The sequence below is a fragment of the Canis lupus genome, chromosome 15, assembly GCF_003254725.2.
Source record: "Canis lupus dingo isolate Sandy chromosome 15, ASM325472v2, whole genome shotgun sequence".
Classification (NCBI taxonomy): domain Eukaryota; kingdom Metazoa; phylum Chordata; class Mammalia; order Carnivora; family Canidae; genus Canis; species Canis lupus.
Window position 1 is genome coordinate 10,363,828 of NC_064257.1, and position 19,674 is coordinate 10,383,501.

The window sequence follows — 19,674 nt, forward strand, 5'->3', positions numbered from 1 at the left end:
TTCTTTACTTCAGTTTTATTATTCAGTTCTTATTGACATAATTTCACAGTGTTGGGGATGAGAGGAATGAGAGAGAGAGTACAGGTCAGGTCCTTTCAAAGAGCTCTGGTAAACACCCCAGTTTCATTTTGGTACCTTGTAGGGATACACCTAAAGAGTAAGGGAAAACTCTAAGCAGATCAGCACTCAGAAGAAATGAGGCCCAATTTTGAATCATCTCAATCTCTGACTACAATAAGATGATTTATCTTTTTGCCTAGATGTCCTCCAGAAGGAAAAATCAGTTGAACCTCAAATAGATTTCTCAGTGTTTCGTTCCCATTGATCTACTCAGTAAAAAATAATAAGGCATGCCCTAAGTAAAAATTTTACTGAAAACCGAGAGAAACAGACAGTAGAACAGATGTGTAGGAGATTCAGTTATTTCAGTTATCAGTCAAGAATTTTTTAGAAATACATTATTACATGACACATGGAGAGTTTAATCAGGATTGGAAATAAACAAATTCACAAATATTCATTTACAATTCACATGGATGTATTTAGAATTCTAATGGATATAAGTGTATGTATAAAATTCCAAACATTTTTTTAAAGATTTTATTTCTTTATTCATGAGAGACAGAGAGAGAGAGAGAGAGAGAGAGAGAGAGAGAAAGAGAAAGGCAGAGACACAGGCAGAGGGAGAAGCAGGCTCCATGCAGGGAGCCCTATGTGGGACTCGATCCTGAGTCTCCAGGATCACACCCTGGGCAGAAGGCGGTGCTAAACCGCTGAGCCACCCAGGCTGCCCCTCAAACATGATTTTTAAATGTTAATATTTTGTGCTATAATTATAGCAGTATGAATAATTAATTCAGCATAGGTAACATACAGTATTATATTAGTTTGGGAGAGTACACTTTGTATGATTTCAGTCCTTTGCAACTTATTGATATTTTCTGTGACAGGCTAATTCTAAGATGGCTTCCGGTGATTCCTAGGTCTGCATATTCATGCACTTGTTTAATACTCTTCCCTCACTTGTGAGTGGGATCTGTGACTTAATTTTAACCACTATGATACAGATCTTCCTTGACTTATGTGCCAATCAAATATTGTAAGATGAAAATGCCATAAATTGAAAATGCACTCAATACACCTAATCTGCCCAACAGCATAGCTTAGCCTAGCCTACCTTAACACTCTCAGAAACTTAGATTAACCTTCATTTGGGCAAAATCACCTAACACAAAGTATATTTTATAGTAAAATGTTGAATATCTCATGTAATTTATTGAATACTGTGCTGAAAGTGAAAAACAATGGTTGTGTGTGTACAGAATGGTTGTAAGTGTAATCACAACCTTGCGATTGTATAGCTGAATGGGAGCTGTGGATTGCTGCTGCTGGCCTCACAAGATAGTACTGTACTGTATATCACTAGCTCAGGAAAAGATCAAAATTCAAAGCTTGAAATACGATTGCTACTGAATGTGTATTGCTTCTGCACCATCATAAAATCAAAAAATTATAAGCGAATCATCTTAACTTGGGGACTGTCTGTACAACAAAGTAGTGATGAGATATCATTTCTTTGATTAAGTTACATAGGATTTAACTTCTTGCTAGAAACTCTCTCCCTTGCTAGCTCTGATGAAGCAAGTTACTGTGTTGGTGAGGAATAGTGGCAAAGAACTCCAACAGCCCAAAAGTAATGGATTCATGCCTAAAACCAAATAAATGAGCCTGTAAAGGGGGAAATTCTTCTGTAGTTGAACCTTTGGACGAGATCCCAACTCTGGTAGACACATCAGTTGCAGTCTGTGAGAGACCATGAAGCAGAGATCTCAGCTAAGCTATGCCTAAGTTGCTGATCAATAGAAACTATGAGATGATCAGCATTTATTATTTTAAACTCCTTATTTTGTACTAATTTATTATAAAGTGGATAACTAATACATTGCTTAATGACCTAATTTGTGGGCAAGCCCGGGTGACTCAGCGGTTTAGCGCCACCTTCAGCCCACGGCCTGATCATGGAGACCTGGGATGGAGTCCCACATCAGGCTCCCTGCATGGAGCCTGCTTCCTCCTCTGCCTGTGTCTCTGCCTCTCTCTCTCTCTCTCTCTCTCTCTCTTTCTTTCTCTCTCTCTCTCTGTGTCTCTCATGAATAAATAAATAAAATCTTTAAAAAAATGACCTAATTTGTGGTCCAATTTATTTATTTTCTGTGTTTTTAGAAGTATGTTCACTTTGTAATTCTTGGGTATAGTATTTATATGTCTATTGGATCAAATATTTTACGTTGTTCAGATCTTCTAAATCTTAACTTATTTTTGTTTGCTTGTTCTATCAATTACTGAACATGATATATCAAAACCTCCAGTAAAGATTGTGTATTTGTTAATTTTTATGGATAATGTTATTTGTTCATTCTAGGCTATATTATTAGATATATGCAAATATAGAATTATTATAACTTCCTAGCAGATTGAACCTTTTCCCTTATTATATTATTCTCTAGTAATTTTTGGCTTTATATTCTGTTTTGTTTAATATTAATATAGGTATACCAGCTTTCTTTTGGCTAGTGTTTTCTTGGTATATCTCTTTTTACCCTTTATAGTTAACCTTTCTGTGTCCTTATATTTTAATGTATCTCTTAATAATAACATACAGCTGGTTGATGAGTCATCTTCAACCCATTTAATCTTTGGTTTTCAAGTTTATCATTTTCAACATCCAGATTTAATGTAATTACTCATATACGTAGGGCAAAATAAATAATGTGATGTGCCTTGTGGTCATTCCACTTGTTAAATGTTCTGTTTTCCTCCTTCTGTTACATTGGTTATATTTGTTACTCCTTCATATGCCTTTCCTCTTCCCATTTGGTAATTATATAGTCTTTAAAAATCTTCTGGTAATTTCTTTGGAAATTAGACAATGGATATTTGACTCCTCAAATTCTAATATTAATACATTGTAAGGATCTTAAGAACTATTTATTTTCCATTTATATTCCTCTCATCTTATATACTGTTTATTATTAGGTACTTTAGTTTTGTAGAAAAATTTTAAACATCATAAATTACTGTTACCATTGTTTTATGCAGTCAGTTTTCATTTAGATTTACCTACATTTCCTCCCATTTTCTTCCTTTTTTCATTTCTGTTTTCAATTTGGGATTATTTTCCTTCTACTATAGTATATAGAGTTTGAACTTGTGCAGATCTCATGGGGGCAAACTCTTCCAGGTTTAGTTTGTTTGAAACATCTATTTTTCCCTTTCCTGTATTTTATTTTATTTTATTTTATTTTATTTTATTTTATTATTTGTTTATTTATTTATTTGACAGAAAGAGAGAGTGAGAGCACAAGCAGGGGGAACAGGAGAGGAAGAGGGAGAAGCAGATTCCTTGCTGAGTAGGGAGTCTGGCTTGTGGCCCAATCCCAGGACCCTGAGATCATGACCTGAGCAGAAGGCAGATGTGTTAACTGACTGAGATGCATGGGGAGCCTGCTTTTCCCTCTACCTATGTCTCTGCCTCTCTTTCTGTGTCTCTCATGAATAAACAAATATTTAACCTCTTCAGAGGGTTTTTCTTGATCACAGATATTTCTGTCATAGCACTGTGTTTTTTTTATTCTGTATTGCTTAGTTTAGTTTATGGTTGTACTCATCATTTGCCAATTTCCCAGCTGTCTCTTGCTCTGTTCTGAGTTAAGGGGCTGACCCATATAAGCTACATATATATACCCATATATATATATGTGTGTATATATATATATATGGGTATATATATACACCCATATAAGCTACCCGTATATGCTTTTTAGTTCCCCCAAAGCTCTCTTGCCATCTGACTTTCAGCCATCATCTTATGACAGGCAGTGTGAAGAGATTGGAGAGTGAGATACTAGGCTATTTCTACTCTTCTCTTCCTATTTCTTTGGAGTCTTCGGTTAGTGATTCAATTTCTTGTTGTTTCTGGCTCCTTCCAGAGTTCCATCTCTCCCTGGGCAGCCTCTCTCCATGGTCTCCATTCTTACTGGGTAGCCTTGGCTTATAGACTGTATTAAATTATTTTCTTCTTTGGTCTCTCAACTCTTGTTGGGGTAGTAGGGACTTCCTTTTGTTGCTTATTGCTAGGTTGCCTCACATAGACTTTTTTAAAAAAAATTGAAGTAGAATTAACATGTTATTAACCATGTAAAAGTGCACAATTCATTGGTCTTTAGTATATTCCCAGTGTGGTGTATTTGCCAGCTTACTCTGGTTTCAAAACTTTTTCATTACCCAGTGAGAACACCCAGACTCATGAAGTAATTCTTCCCCATTCACTTTCCCCACTCCTTCCACACCCTGGTAACCTTTAATCTGCTTTCTGTCTCTCTGGATTTTCCTGTTGTGGATATATTATATAAAAGGAATTATACACTATTTAACCTTTTGTGTCAGCCTTCTTTCACTTAGCATAATGTTTTCAACTACTTTAGTTCTTCCAATATTCTTAAAGTAATTTTCCTTATTGAAGTCCCTCTATTGATTCTGGTATTGGTTACTTTTCCTTGTTGGAAACTGATGACATATTTATTTATATGTTTATTGCTTATTTATTACCTGTAACATTTCATATATTTATTCATTTATTTATTTGAGAGAGTGAGAGCAAGAGCATGGGGAGAGGGGCAGAGGACTAGGGAGAAGGAGACTCCCCTCTGAGCAGGGAACCTAACATTGAGATCATGACATAAGCTGAAGCCAGACACTTAACCAACTGAGCCACCCAGGTGTCTGGTATGAGAGAAATTTTAAGAGTGCTGAGGAATATTAGAAATCACAGAAGGATTATTGGAGACCTATTCAAAGTAAGGAGCAGTTAGCCTTTATAGTTAAGTGGTCTATCATGTATTCATTACTAATTGTTTTTTACCTGCTTTTGACAAGAACCCGGTATTAAAAAATACTATCAATTAACCAATATAAGAATCTGCTAATGTGTTTAAAATTTATACATTATTGACATTTCAGGAAGGAAACTGCTCTCAGAATATTTATTTTAATCCTCTTTCCCTTTCTTTCATCCTTTCTTGGCAGAAATCATTTTTTTAAAAAGATTTTATTTATTTATACATGAGAGACACAGAGAGAGGCAGAGACATAGGCAGAGGGAGAAGCAAGTTCCCCACGGGGAACCTGATGTAGGACTCAATCCCAGGACCCCAGGATCACGACCTCAGTCAAAGGCAGATGCTCAAACACGGAGTCACCCAGGAGCCTCAGAAATCTTTTTTTAAATGCATTTTGTTTTATTGTGATAAAACACACATAACAAAATTTATCATCTTAACCATTTTTAAGTATATAGTTCAACAGTGTTACAAGTATTCACGTTGTTATGAAACACATCTCCAGAACTTTCTCATCTTGTAAAACTGAAACTTTATACTGATTAACAATTATCTCCCCCTCCACCACTCCACCCATCCTGACCCTGCCTGATAACCACCATTCTACTTTCTGTTGCTATGAATTTGACTATTTTAGATACCTCAGATAAGTGGATTCATACAGTATTTCTTTGTGACTTGTTTATTTTATTTAGCATAATGTTCTCCAGGTTTATCCATGTTGCAGACTGTGACAGTATTTCTTTCCTTTCTGAGGCTGAATAATAATCCATTGTATGTATGTAAGACATTTTCCTTATCCATTCATTTATCAGTGGTGATTGAGTTGCCTCCACCTCTTGTTTGTGGCAAAAGGTGCTGCTGAGAAACGTGTGCAAGTATCTTTTTGAGGCCTAACTTTCAATTCTTTTGGATGTATATCCAGAATTGGAATCATTGAATCATATGTTCTATTTTTAATTTTTGAGGACTGTCCTTAGTGTTTTTCACAGTGGTTACACTATCTTATAGTCCCATCAGCAGGGCATAAGGGCTCCAATATTTCCAAATCCTTGCCAACACTTTTTAAAATTCAATTAATTAATTAATTAATTAATTAATTTTTGTAGTAGCCATCCTAATGGGTGTGAGGTATCTCATTGCAGTTTTTTTTTTTTTTTTCTCATTGCAATTTTGATGGGCATTTCTGTGATGGGTAGTGAGTGATGTTGAGAGTCTTTTCATTTGCTCATTGGCCATTAGTAGATCATCTTTGAAGGAATGTATGTTTAAGTCCTTTGCCAATTTTAAATTGAATTATTTGATCTTTTGTTACCAAGTTGTAGGATCAGGGGTATGATTTGCAAGTACTGTCTCCCATTTTATAGGTTGTCTTTTCACTATGTTGATTGTGTCCTTTGATGCACAGAAATTTTAGTTTCATGTATCCTTCCCCTCTGTCCCCCCCTTTTGGACTTTTTTGCTGATATTTTTGGTCTGATAGCTGGGAAATCATTGCCAGATCCAGTCTCACAAAGCTTTTACTCTATCTTTTTCCCTAGGAGTTTTATAGTTTCAGTGGCTATGACTCTTTTTGTTCATTCTTTTATATCCAACACCTTGACCTCTTTCCTGATACAGGTAAACTTTGAGTAAAGCAAGCTGCCCTTTATAATGTGGGTGGGCCTTGTCCAAATAGTTGAAGGCCTACTAGAACAAAAGATTGACTCTTCCTGAGCAAGGGGGAATTCTTTTGTATATGGCTTTCATACATGAACTGTAACATTGGTTCATCCCTAGGTTTTCAGCCGTCTGACCCACCCTGTAGATTTTGGACTTACCAGCCTCCCTAATTGGATTAGCCAATTCCTTAAAATCAATTCCTTTCTTCTTTTCCTCTGTACAAACATATACATACCACACATACCATGTTAGTTCTGTTTCTCTGGAGAATGCTGAATAATACAAGATTATTTAACCCAGCCCCTTTATATTTACAGATTTGGTAACATAAAGGCCCAAGGAGATGAGGAAATTGGCCAAGGTCAAAGAAAAGTTATTGAGAAAGCCAGGGCATAAATTCAAGTCTCCTGACGTCCAGTCTAACACTCTTATTACCTGAAATTGCTTTGCCCAGAGCATCAAAACCAAACGGAAAACCTCAGCCTCTCCTACTTCAAATAAAAAATAAGCATATTGGCTACTTTCCATACGTTAGGTCTTATCCTAAGTAGTTGGTAGCCATTTTTCTTATTAATTCTCAAAACCATTCTAAAAATAAGTATTATTATCACCTTCCATTTTGTATATTAACTTGTCTAAAATGACACATTTTGTCAATGATAGACTTCTTATCTGAACTTAAGTCTGTGGCTCTAGAATTGGAATTATTAATTGCTATACTATGTTCTCTATATATTTTGTTCCTGTCCCCTGATGATGTTAAGCACTGAAGAAAAGATTTGGATTTACTCAATTTTTGGTTCTCAGCAGCCTGGAACCTTTTCCCTTTATTGGTGTGGCAGGATAATAAATGAAATGATTCATACTGCTTATGGATAGACCTTAATTATTTGTGATCCCTTATCTTCTGTTAATTATGATTCTTTTCTGAGTAGAAATATTAATCTATTTAATATTAATCTATGTTATCTATTTATTAGTACCCAAGACATTTCCAAAGTGGACACTAATGAATTTACCATGAAATTGTGTGCCCTGGACACACATATGTTCTTCACTGCCAGTAACTATTACTATCTTTCCTTCTCCATCTTCCTTTCTTCTGCCTTTCATACCATCTGGTGGCGGCAGTAAGAAGAGTGGAGGAGGGGGTGAGGGTAGTAGTGTGGGGAAGGTGTTATAATTTTTTAACATTGTGCATACCAGATGGTAACCAGTCAGTAAAGGATCAACAATTCAGAATTGGAAAGTAATCAGTCAGTAAAGTCAGTCAGTAAAGTCAGTCACCCTGAGAGTGAGACGCCAAGAGACATGTCCCTCAGTTCGTGTCACTTCCTCCCATCCTCGGGGAGATGTACTTTTCGAGTAACATGAGGACTTACTTATATATTACTTACCATCACTCACTCATGGTAATCAGTAAAGGATCAACAATTCAGAATTGGAAAGAACCTGCAATTTAGTAGTGCTGATCTTGTACGAGTTGCTCAAATTTATTGACCTTGAGGTTATTGTCCTGCAAATCTATTGTATAGTAGATTGAGGGCAATTTTGTTTTGTCATTCCTTAGATTTTTGAAGCACTAGATTCATACCTTTCCTCTGTCTCCTAGAAATCACTCAGCTCTAAGTGCTATGGTGAATGGCAAAGAAGTAATTCATGGCTCTTGCCTGTGTGAGCTTAGACTCTGAGGATTAAAAAAAAACACCACATAGATGAGGGAAAAAAGCATAAATACTATAAGATAAAATATAATATGTATAAACTAAGTGTTTTTAAGTAGGTTTAGGCAATAAAAATTAAGAGAGTGAAAATGAGGGATCCCTGGGTGGCGCAGCGGTTTGGCGCCTGCCTTTGGCCCAGGGCGCGATCCCGGAAACCCGGGATCGAATCCCACATCGGGTTCCCGGTGCATGGAGCCTGCTTCTCCCTCTGCCTGTGTCTCTGCCTCTCTCTCTCTCTCTCTGTGTGACTATCATAAATAAATAAAAAGTTAAAAAAAAAAAAAAGAGAGTGAAAATGATTGAGAATGCTTGGGGGATGAAGAGAGACTTGAATTGGACCTTGTGACTACTGGCTGGAATCTAGCTGCTTTTAAAATAAAAATAAGAATTTATTGTACATGTCTAAATGTAAGATGGTTCTCAATGACAAGATAATGAAAATATTTTTGAACAGCCTGGATACATAAACTTTTTTTTAAGCTTGTAGAAGAAATAGCTATTAAGCTTAGCTTCTTAAATTATACGTACAGATTTTAAATTATATAATATAAAATATTGCCTTAGAGTATCCTTTTTTTATACTTGCTTCATGAAACATTATTCAGACCCTTCACATGCATTTTAAAACATGGGTGTTTTCCTCATTACCAAAGTAAGTCAGTTTTTCAGAGTACATGATCTTTAATTTTTTTTAAGGTTTTATTTATTTATTTATTCTTGAGAGAGAGAGGGGTGGGGGAGGCAGAGACACAGGCAGAGGGAGGATCAGGCTCCATGCAGGAAGCCTGATGTGGGACTCTATCCTGGGACTCTAGGATTACGCCTTGGGCCGAAGGCAGGCGCTAAACTGCTGAGCCACCTGGGCTGCCCTGATATTAAATTTTTAAGTGGTTTGTAGAGCATTTTAAAAACCTGGATGTGGCACTTTTCCTGGGAATTTTAATCTCAAGTCACAAGAACTCATTTGCTATTCTTGAGCTCTACAGTGAAACCCTTTCAAACCTAATCTTTAATAGGCTTGTTTATAATGGCATCTAAAGTTCTAATTGTGAAATTATTATCTCCTCCTCTCCCCCCATCCCTCACCACTAAAATAAAATTTAGGAGATCTGTGCTGAACTTCTTTGCCATCTTTTTAAACTGATTTCATCAGGGAATGTTTTCAGTATCCAAAACTAGTATCGCCTGAAGTTGTTTTAGATCCTATGTCTTGTGAACAGCTTTTTTTTCTTCAAAAATAAATTAGTTGTAAGGACTCAACTATAGAATAATTTCCTTTTTCCTTTGGGACAGTTTTGGGAAAAGAACTTTGCCCTATATGCAGTGTCATCATCTGAAGTGGATCAAAGTATTACAAGTGAGCTAGTGAGTGACGTAAAGGAGATGGCTGAAGTGGAATGGAGAGTCTAGAACAGTGTATATAGATACATCCAGTATAGATGTTACTACCCTTATATGGGTATTTGAATTTAAATTAAATGATTAATTTAATAATTATGCTAATCATTAAATTGTAATTCAGTTCCTAGGTCACACTGGCTGTACTTCAAGTGATCAGTAGCCATATGAGACTAGTGGTTAGTGTATTATCCAATGCAGATATAAAATATTTCCATCATTGCTGAAAGTTCTGTTGGATAGCTCTAGTCTGGAATAGCCTCAGGAATTTAATGTAGTTCATTTCTAGGAATGATCATATTGATGGTAGTAGTCAAACTCCTCCCCTCACCCACAACTGCTCACCCCAGCCAACACCTTCCCTTCACCCATACAGACACAGATCAAAGATGTATTCTCAGTTTCCAAAATAGAGGTAGTGATCCAAGGATATTAGCATTGTTAGTAAATATTAGTATTGTTAGTATAGTACAGAAATTTATACTGTGTTCATCTGAAACACAAGGTGTACTCTTTTCTCTATGTTATTGTCAAGGAAAAAGTCCCCTAAATTGCTTTGTGGTGAAAAGATTGGGAATTCTAGGAGTCAGAGAGGTCTGAGTTTGAATGTTACTCTGTATGATCTTGGATAAACCACTTAATCTCACAGAATGTCATTTCTTCATTATGATTGCTTCATGGAGTAAGGATTAAATGAAACATGTAATGATGTGTAATTATTTTACGTAATTTCTTGCACGTAACAGATGCTTTTTCCCTCTTCATTCTTCTAAGTCCAGAAAGACATTTAATGAAGATTAATTCACTTAACACTTCATTAATAAATTCACCAGAAGATATTTATTGAGCATTTATTATATGCAAAGCTTTCTTCTCAGTGGTAGGAATATAGCAGTGAACCAAACAAGTAAGAATCTCAGTCTTCATGGTGCTTATATTTTCATAGGAGGAGACAGACAATAAATGATATAAATAAGTAATAGTGTGTGTCAGAAGGTGATCATTTCTAAGGGAAAAAATAGGCAAGGAAGATAAAAGTATGTTGGGTGAGGTTCTATAGTTCTCTAGAAAAAGGTGGGCGGGTAACAATTGAATGAAGATCTAGAGGAGGAAGTTAGCAAATGCACCATGTATCTGGGGACAAGGCCATTTCTAGCAGGGGGAATAGTACCACAAATACCTTGAAGTGGGAAATCAGGCTTCCATTTTTCTGGAACATTAAGAAGACAGGAGTGGCTCACCAAAGGAAGAGGAGGTGAAGTTAGATAATACAGGAGAGAGGCAGAAATAAGACATACTAAGGATGTTGTCTTTTTATCTGAGTAAAAAGTGGAAGATTTTGAGTAGAAGATTGACATGGCCTGACTTACATTTTAATAGCTTCATTATGGCCACTCTAATGAGAATACATGAAAGATAAGCAGGGGCAAAACAAGGAAATAGGAGGCTATTGAAATAGTAGGGGAGAGAGAAGATGGAGGCTTAGAATGGCAACAGTGCAATGTGATCAAATTCTGAATGTGTTTTAACATTTCAGCTATCAGAATTGGTGAATAAATGGCAAAGAGGGAGTCAAGGATAACACCAAGGTTTTTGACTGGATCAACTGGAAGAATGGTGTTGTCATTTATTGAGATAGAGACACTTTCTGTATTCAGCCATTTTCATGTATTCTTTTTTAAAAAAAGTTTTAAAGATTTTGTTTATGTGGCAGAGAGCACAAGCAGGGGGAGCAGCAGGGAGAGGGAGAAGCTCAGCAGGGAGCCTGATACGGGGCCCCATCCTAGGACCCCAGATTCATAACCTGAGCTGAAGGCAGATGCTTAACCTACTGAGCCACCCAGGTTTTTTTGTTTTTTTAATTGCTAGCAGCAAATGTTTATTCATGATTGAAGCCAAGAAGGATTTATAAATGCATTTTAATACCTTGCTGATAAAATAGTAACATTCCATCTTTGCAATCTTGTAAGGAATACAGGAAGAGACTGTAAAGGCTTTAATGTGTGTATCTATTATAACCAGGTCATCAGAACACACACACACACACACACACACACACACACACACACACACCACCTACTTTAGTGTTGCACCATACCAACTTTTCAGAAAGGCTATCCCGAAGCTCTACTGGATAACTGAGTAAATAGGTTTAAAGTCGGGGGGGCGGGGAGTAGGGAAGAAAGGTGGAAGGTAGTAAGCAGCACACATTTCAAAGCCCACTTTTAAGTACACGACATTATGAATATTAAAAAAAAACAAAAACGTGGGGGTGGGGAAGGCAATTGAGCATCTTCAGAAAGAGCATTTGGCAATATTCAACGCATCAGGAGGCTGTGCTTGGGGCCATCCACTCCCTCTAGCTTCTCAAAGTGTTTCCTGGCATTGTGAATGTTGATCAGAGTAGCTGCGGAAGGGATCGACGGTTTGACATAACCACCAATAGGTTTGACATAACCACCATTACGTACGTGTTTGAGGTGAAGATGTCGATGAAGGCCGCGAACTTAGAATTTCGAACTTCCATGCTCTGGAAAGAAGCGGCTAATTTACTGCAGCTCAGCTTGAACTGCTTAATGATGTTGCTGATCTTCTCGAACCAGTGAACATCACGCTGCTCCTTGCACGCATGAGAAATGACCAAGAACGTAGCCCTCTCCTGCTTAATGTATTCTTACAGGCAGGCGCCAAACTGCTGCGCCACCCAGGGATCCCATTCTTTTTTTTTTTTTTTTAATTTTTATTTATTCATGATAGGCACACAGTGAGAGAGAGAGAGGCAGAGACACAGGCAGAGGGAGAAGCAGGCTCCATGCACCGGGAGCCCGACGCGGGATTCGATCCCGGGTCTCCAGGATCGCGCCCTGGGCCAAAGGCAGGAATCCCTGTAGTAGGTCTTTATGTGACACTAACCAAAGTCTAAGTACCACCATGCTTCCTTAGGATGGATAGAGAATTTGGAGAAGGGAAGTAAGTGACTGTCACAGAAACCACCTTTCCTCATTTTTGCTTTTAGTAAATGAGATCTTAATTGCCAGTTACTTTCGATCTTAGCTATATGGTTTTCCCAGTTTGCTATTTGGTTTTTTATCCATAGATATTTGTTTGACGAGGGTAAATCTCTCAGGTACCATTATTAATCTTAGGGTCTGCCTTGTATTTGTCTTTGATTTGGTCTGTATGAGTCCTGATACTGCATGTTGAGCTATTTTGATAGTGATACCTACTTGGAAGGACTTGGTGAACATTTTTTGCATTTGACTAAAAAACAGATTGTGGAATAGTTACATTTCTTAAATTGTTTTACTTATTAAAACTAAATATTTAGCTGTTAGGAGCTCTTTTAGGGTTGCCAATTATAATTCTTTTCTATTACAAAAATAAATAGTAATAGATTGATTTAGAAAAAACAGGTTAAAAATTTAAGTTTAGAATTATAGGGCTGTTAAACTATTCACTTTTCTACTTCTAAGATGTTTCGACATCTTATCTGTAAATGATAGAATATTTTGATGATACTGTAGACCATTATTTAAATAGTGAAAAGAGCAGACATCTCCAGAAATAAGTTGTCTGCAATAGGTAAATATTATGAGTGGAAAAATTTCTATTTTTTAAGTGTCCATTCCTTTCAAAATTTTGTGATTAAAAATTATTTGTGATTTTAAACAAGAATAAATCTTGGTATGACAAACATGGATGTACCTAGAGGACATGATGCTAAGTGAAGTCAGAGAAAGACAAATACCATATGATTTTACTTATTGTAGAATTTAAGAAACAACAACAACAACAAAAAGAAAAAAGCAGACTATTAAATATAGAGAATAAACTGGTAATTTGTCAGAGGGAAGGTGGGTTGGGGGATTAAGAGTATATTTACTGTGATGTGCACTGAGTAATATATAGAATGTTGAATCACCCGTATTGTACACCTGAAACTAATATAACACTGTACATTAATTATACTGGAATTTTAAAAAAAAGTGTAAAACTCTTGGTATGACAAATGTTAGAATAAAAGCAGTTCAGCTTCATTGAGTATTTTATTATTTATCATATACCATTTAAGTACTTAGTTTGTGTTAATAAGTTTCATAGACTCCCAATGAACAAAGGAGGGTTATCACTCCGATTTTACTGATGAGAAAACTGAGACAGAGAGAACTTTCTTTTTTTTTTTTTTTTAAAGATTTTATTTATTTATTCATAGAGACACAGCTAGAGAGAGAGAGGCAGAGACACAGGCAGAGGGAGAAGCAGGCACTATGCAGGGAGCCTGATGTGTGGGACTCGATCCCGGGTCTCCAGGATCACACCCCGGGCTGCAGGCGGCGCTAAACCGCTGCGCCACTGGGGCTGCCCCAGAGAGAACTTTCTTGAGATTGCATAACTATTTTTTTAAAAAGATTTATTTATTTATGATAGAGAGAGAGAGAGGCAGAGATACAGGCAGAGGGAGAATCAGACTCCATGCCAGGAGCGCAACGCGGGACTTGATCCCGGGACTCCAAGATCGCGCCCTCGGCCAAAGGCAGGCACCAAACTGCTGAGCCACCCAGGGATCCCCTGCATAACTATTAAATGATGCATAACTAGTAAATGATAGAGCTAGGAAACAATGGCTTTCTGGCTTAAGAGCCTTCATCCTTACTTTGGGTATATTTAATAACATGAGTTTCTGAAGGATCTATGCTTTTAGATAACTTCTGTGCCTATAGCTATTTATGCCTTTAAGTGACTTATGAAATAATGAATGGTTTAGAAGGAATTAATAGATTGTATATGTAATATCAGAATAAAATATTTTATATAGGTCTCTAAAATATTTATAGTTGTTCCCAAACCTGGCTGTGCTTAAGAATCACTTGAGCTTGTGAGGGGGGAAGAAAAAACCTGGACCCCATTCTAGATCACCTGAATTTGAATTACTGGGAGCAGAACTTCAATATATCTGTCTTTCTAGCCCAGCATGAAGCTTGTGTTTATGTACCAGTGATATATAGTACATAACAAAATAGACTAAAACAAAAACAATATATGATGAAATATTCATATGATGAATAATTATGGTGGCTAACATTTGTAGAGTACTTTGTTGTATTATCTCATTTAATCCTTAAAATAACCTTGTGAGTTAAGTTGGTATTACTACATTTTGTAGATGGGGATACTAAATCTTAGAGTAGTCAAATTAACATGGCCAAAGTCACACAGGTCATAAACTCTTGATAGAACTAGGATTTGAACACAGATCTGCCAGACTACAAGGCATAGAACATCCCATAGTTGGCCAGAGCCACCTCTGTCAGCAACATGTTCAAGGTAATTCGGAGGTCTGTGGGGCCAGCCAGTCTGCTCACCTTTAAAGTCTATGCATCACCTAAAAGGGACTCACCTCAAAACTTCTGTGAAGGTTAATGAGCTTTCACTCTACTCGGTTCCTGAGGGTCAATCTAAATATGTGGAGGAGCAAGGACCCAGCTTGAAGAAAGCATTTCACATCTCCGACATTACTGCGAGCCATATACAAGTTGGTGTCAGGAAATGTACTCACAAACAAAGCCCGAGATGCAGAGCTTAGTTCAATGGGGGTTAGACAGCTATGAGTATCTCCAAAATGCACCTCCTGGCTTTTTTCCAAGACTTGGTGTTATTGGTTTCGCTGGCATTGTTGGACTTCTTTTGGCTAGAGGGTCAAAAATAAAGAAGCTGGTGTATCCACCTGGGTTCATGGGACTAGCTGCCTCTCTTAATTATCCGCAACAAGCCATCGTATTTGTCCAGGCTCGGGGGGGGGGGGGTAAATTATATGACTGGGGTTTACGAGGATACATAGTCGTAGAAGATTTGTAGAAGGAGAACTTTCAAAAGCCAGGAAATGTGAAGAATTCACCTGGAAATAAGTAGAATGCTCCATGCTCTCCCATTTTAATCAGTTATAGGTAAACATTGGAAACTCCATGCATTTTCTACAGAAAAATGGCAGAGAAGTCAGTACTGAATGTAGTAAATTGGCTTTCTTCTTCAGGAAAAACTATACCAGGCTTCTTTGTTATCTTGGGTGATGCCATACTACCAGTGGACTAATCGGAAATCCTTTCACCTAGAGATAATGTCCAGCATTAGAGCTCCTGGTTCTCATGTTGCTATTTATGTACATAATTAAAATTCTGAATTAAAAAAAAATCCCATAGTTGACCCCGTTAAATTATGGTAGGTTATAGATTAGAGAGAATTGAACATGAATTGTTATTGTAGTTTTTTTTTGCTTAGAAAATATATAAAAATAATATGTAAAAATTAATGTTTGTATACCATCTCCTTTTTATCCATTTTCTATTGATGACTGTAGATCCTCATAGTTGTTGAATTCCCTAAGGGCCAACCTCAGTATTAAAAATTTGGTTAATGTGTATATGTAACTGTAACTGAGATTTGTATGAGGCTCAGATGTCTATATATATCTTCTCCTACTTCTCTGATAGTTCTGTTGTATTTTTCTCTGATTTCATTTTTCCTAAATACTCCTTAAATGTTGAAATTCTAAAGGTTCCATCACGAGGCTTTTTTCTTTGTTCACACTATCCTTCATTTCAGGTAAACTTAATCTGTTCCTGAGACTTTTGCAAAGGCTTTAAAAATATGATTTTAAATATAAAATATAAAAAAAATAAATATAAAATATGGTTTAAATACAAAATATATTATCTTAATCATTTTTAAGTATACAATTCAATAGTGTAAATACATTAACATTGTTGTGAAATAGATCTCCAGAATGTTTTCGTCTTGCCAAACTGAAACTCTATACCTACTAATCTACAACTTTACCTTTTTTCCCTCCTTCTAGCTCCTGGTAATAACTACCATTCTACTTTTTGTTTCTACAAATTTCACTATCCTAGGTACTTCATATGAGTAGAATCATACAGTATTTGTCATTATTTAAGTTTGACATTTTTGGGGGCTTATTTCACTTACCGTAATGTCCTCAAGATTTATTCATGTTATAGCCTGCGATGATACTTCCTTTTTTGAAGCTGAATGCTATTTCATTGTATGTATATACTACATTTTCTTTATCCATTGCTATTGATGGGCATCTGGGTTACTTCCACCGCTTGGCTATTGTGAATCATGCCGCTATGAATATCAATATACAAACATCTCTTTGAGAACCTGCTTTCAATTATTTTGGATACATACCCAGAAGTGAGACTGCTGGGTCAATTGGGAGTTTTGTTTTTTTCCAAATTAATTCTTTCTTTTCTTTTCTTTTCTTTTCTTTCCTTTCCTTTCCTTTCCTTTCCTTTCCTTTCCTTTCCTTTCCTTTCCTTTCCTTTCCTTTCCTTTCCTTTCCTTTCTTTTCTTTTCTTTTCTTTTCTTTTCTTTTCTTTCTTTTCTTCTTTCATTTTTCTTTCTTTCTTTCTTTCTTTCTTTCTTTCTTTCTTTCTTCTCTCTCTCTCTCTCTCTTTCTCTTTTTTTCTTTCTTTCTTTATTTTTTTTTAATTTTTATTTATTTATGATAGTCAAACACACAGAGAGAGAGAGGCTGAGACACAGGCAGAGGGAGAAGCAGGCTCCATGCACCGGGAGCCCGACGTGGGATTCGATCCCGGGTCTCCAGGATCGCGCCCTGGGCCAAAGGCAGGCGCCAAACCACTGCGCCACCCAGGGATCCCTCTTTCTTTCTTTAGAAAGAGCATTCGGGGGTGGAGAGGAATAAAGGGAGAATTTCAGAGAGAATCTTAAGCTGGCTCCACTCCCAGTGCAGAGCCTGATATGGGACTCGATTTCATGACCCTGAGATCATGACCTGAACCAAAATCAAGAGTCAGACACTTAATTGACTGAGCCACCCAGGCGCCCCTTTCCAAATACTTTTTTTTTTTTTAATTCATAGAGAGAGAGAGAGAGAGAGAGGCAGAGACACAGGCAGAGGGAGAAGCAGGCTCCATGCAAGGAGCCTGATGTGGGACTCGATCCAGGGTCTCCAGGATCACGCCCTAGGCTGCAGGCAGCGCTAAACCGCTGTGCCACCGGGGCTACCCTCCAAATACTTTTAAAGTAGATGACTCATGACTCTAAAGTTAGTATCTTGAACTCACATATTTTAGATTCTTTACAGTCTATTGGACATCTCTATATGAATGTCCCATGTATACTTCAGAATCAACATACCTAAAATTGAAGGCTTCAGATCTTACTGTCCTCACCAGCCTGTCCTTTTGCTCATGCTCCATTTATTTATTCATGTATTCTGTATGTTAACTCATACTACCTAGGGACCAGGCAGTGTTGTTGGTGTTGAGGACATATCAGTGAACAAAATAGTCATTTGGATCTCACATTCTGGCGAGGGAAGACATATAACAAATAAGAAGATACATGAATAATTTGTTAGATACAATGTCATAGCTAGAGGGGTTCTCTTTTAGATAGAATGGCTAGGGAACATCTCTCTGAGATGACCTTTGGGTAGAAACCTTACTGAAGTGAAGGAGTGAGATATGTGGATATCTAAAAAAAGAGCATTGCAGACAGAGGGAAGAAATAAGTATAAGGGGTTTAATGTAGGAACATAGTTCACCTTGTTCAAGAAATTTTAAGGAAATTAGAGCAACTAGAGTAAGTGAATGAACCTCAGGAATAGCAGATGATGATGATGATGTCAGAGAAGGAGCTAGAGCCAGCTAATGTAGTCTCATAAGGTCAGAATGAAATTTTTGACCTTTGTTCTCTTGATATGGGAAAAGGGAAAGGGTTTTGTTTGACTTGACATTTGTAAGCATCATGCTGGCTTCTGTGTGAACAGGCAGTAAGCAAGTGGGGCAAACATAGAAGCAAGGAGACCAGTTTGGAGACTATTGAAATACCAACCCAGAGGAAAGATGATGGTTTAAACTAAGGTAGTAATAGAAAAGATTGGTCAGATTTTACATTTTGGAGTAGAATAAGTAATTTCTCATAGGTCAGGCATGGAATGTGAGGGAAAGGATTAATGACTATATAATTTTGACTTGAGCTATGGAATCTTTGGAATTGCTTGCCAGTTGTGATGATTGGGAGGACTGGAGCAGGAACAGTCTATTCAGTCACCCAAGCCAGAAGCCTGGGCATCATTCTCAACAATTTTCTCTTTTCAATTCGTATTTCACAGTGCTGACCAAAATGGTGTTCCTGAAGGGCAAATTTCAGTTGCAGCAGTTGCCTGCCCATTATCTTCAGGTTAAGTAAAACTTTAAATGCCTGTATTTATACTGCTTTTCATAATCTAACTCTTGCTTACCTTTCCAACTAGCTCCTCACTACTTCCTGACCCAAACGTTTGCTGAAGCCACACAAAACTGCTTTCTACTTCCTGAACAGACTTACCAAAAAAACCCCCCCTTTTTTTTTCTCCCTGAGTGCTCTTACTCAGCTTTTTCTCCTAGAAGTGCCCTGCTTTAACACTTGGTTCAAATCTCACTCCTTCCAGCTTTTTTTCCCTGACAAATTACTTCCACTCTTTTGCCTTCATATAGTACCTTATATATTCCTCTATTGAAGTTTATAGTAATTGAAGGAAGAGTCATCACCTTTTGAGTCATACAGTAGAGTACTTGAAGAAGGCTTAGAAAAGGGTTATAATGATTAACATATTTGGAAAGTAGGAATTTGAAAGAATGTATAGAAGAATTTAAATATAGTAGATTATTGGAAACAGTCTGCTACAGATACTTACAGAAAGTCATTTATTTATGAGAAAAAAAAAAAAGATTTTTCTTTCTGCCTAGAAAGAAAGAGGAGAAAATGGTGTTAAGCATCTTTTTGAGGCCTCATTGGCTTCCCACCATAATCTCATAATCTTTCTTTACAACTCTACTGCGGACACTTAAATCTGCTGCTTTTCTTTCTTCGGTATGTCACTTGTGTAGCTGAGAAAGTTTCATCCCAAAATGGACCATTTTCTTATAGCTCATTTGATTAACATAATACTAATGATGTCT

At 36.9% G+C, this 19,674-nt stretch overlaps 1 protein-coding gene and 1 pseudogene across 5 annotated transcripts in view; both read left to right on the top strand.

Moving 5' to 3' along the window:
* FAF1 (Fas associated factor 1) overlaps positions 1 to 19,674 on the top strand; it is a 460,703-nt gene that overhangs the window by 117,192 nt on the left and 323,837 nt on the right. The window contains exon 3 of one of the 5 annotated variants that reach the window (XM_049094401.1): positions 18,846 to 18,913. The exons of the other annotated variants lie outside the window; for them this stretch is intronic. Coding sequence (XP_048950358.1) covers positions 18,857 to 18,913 — 57 coding nt within the window. The 5' untranslated portion in view covers positions 18,846 to 18,856. The remainder of the gene's footprint in view (positions 1 to 18,845; positions 18,914 to 19,674) is intronic. 5 annotated transcript variants of the gene reach the window in all.
* On the top strand, positions 11,421 to 16,061 carry LOC125752572 (MICOS complex subunit MIC26-like; annotated as a pseudogene).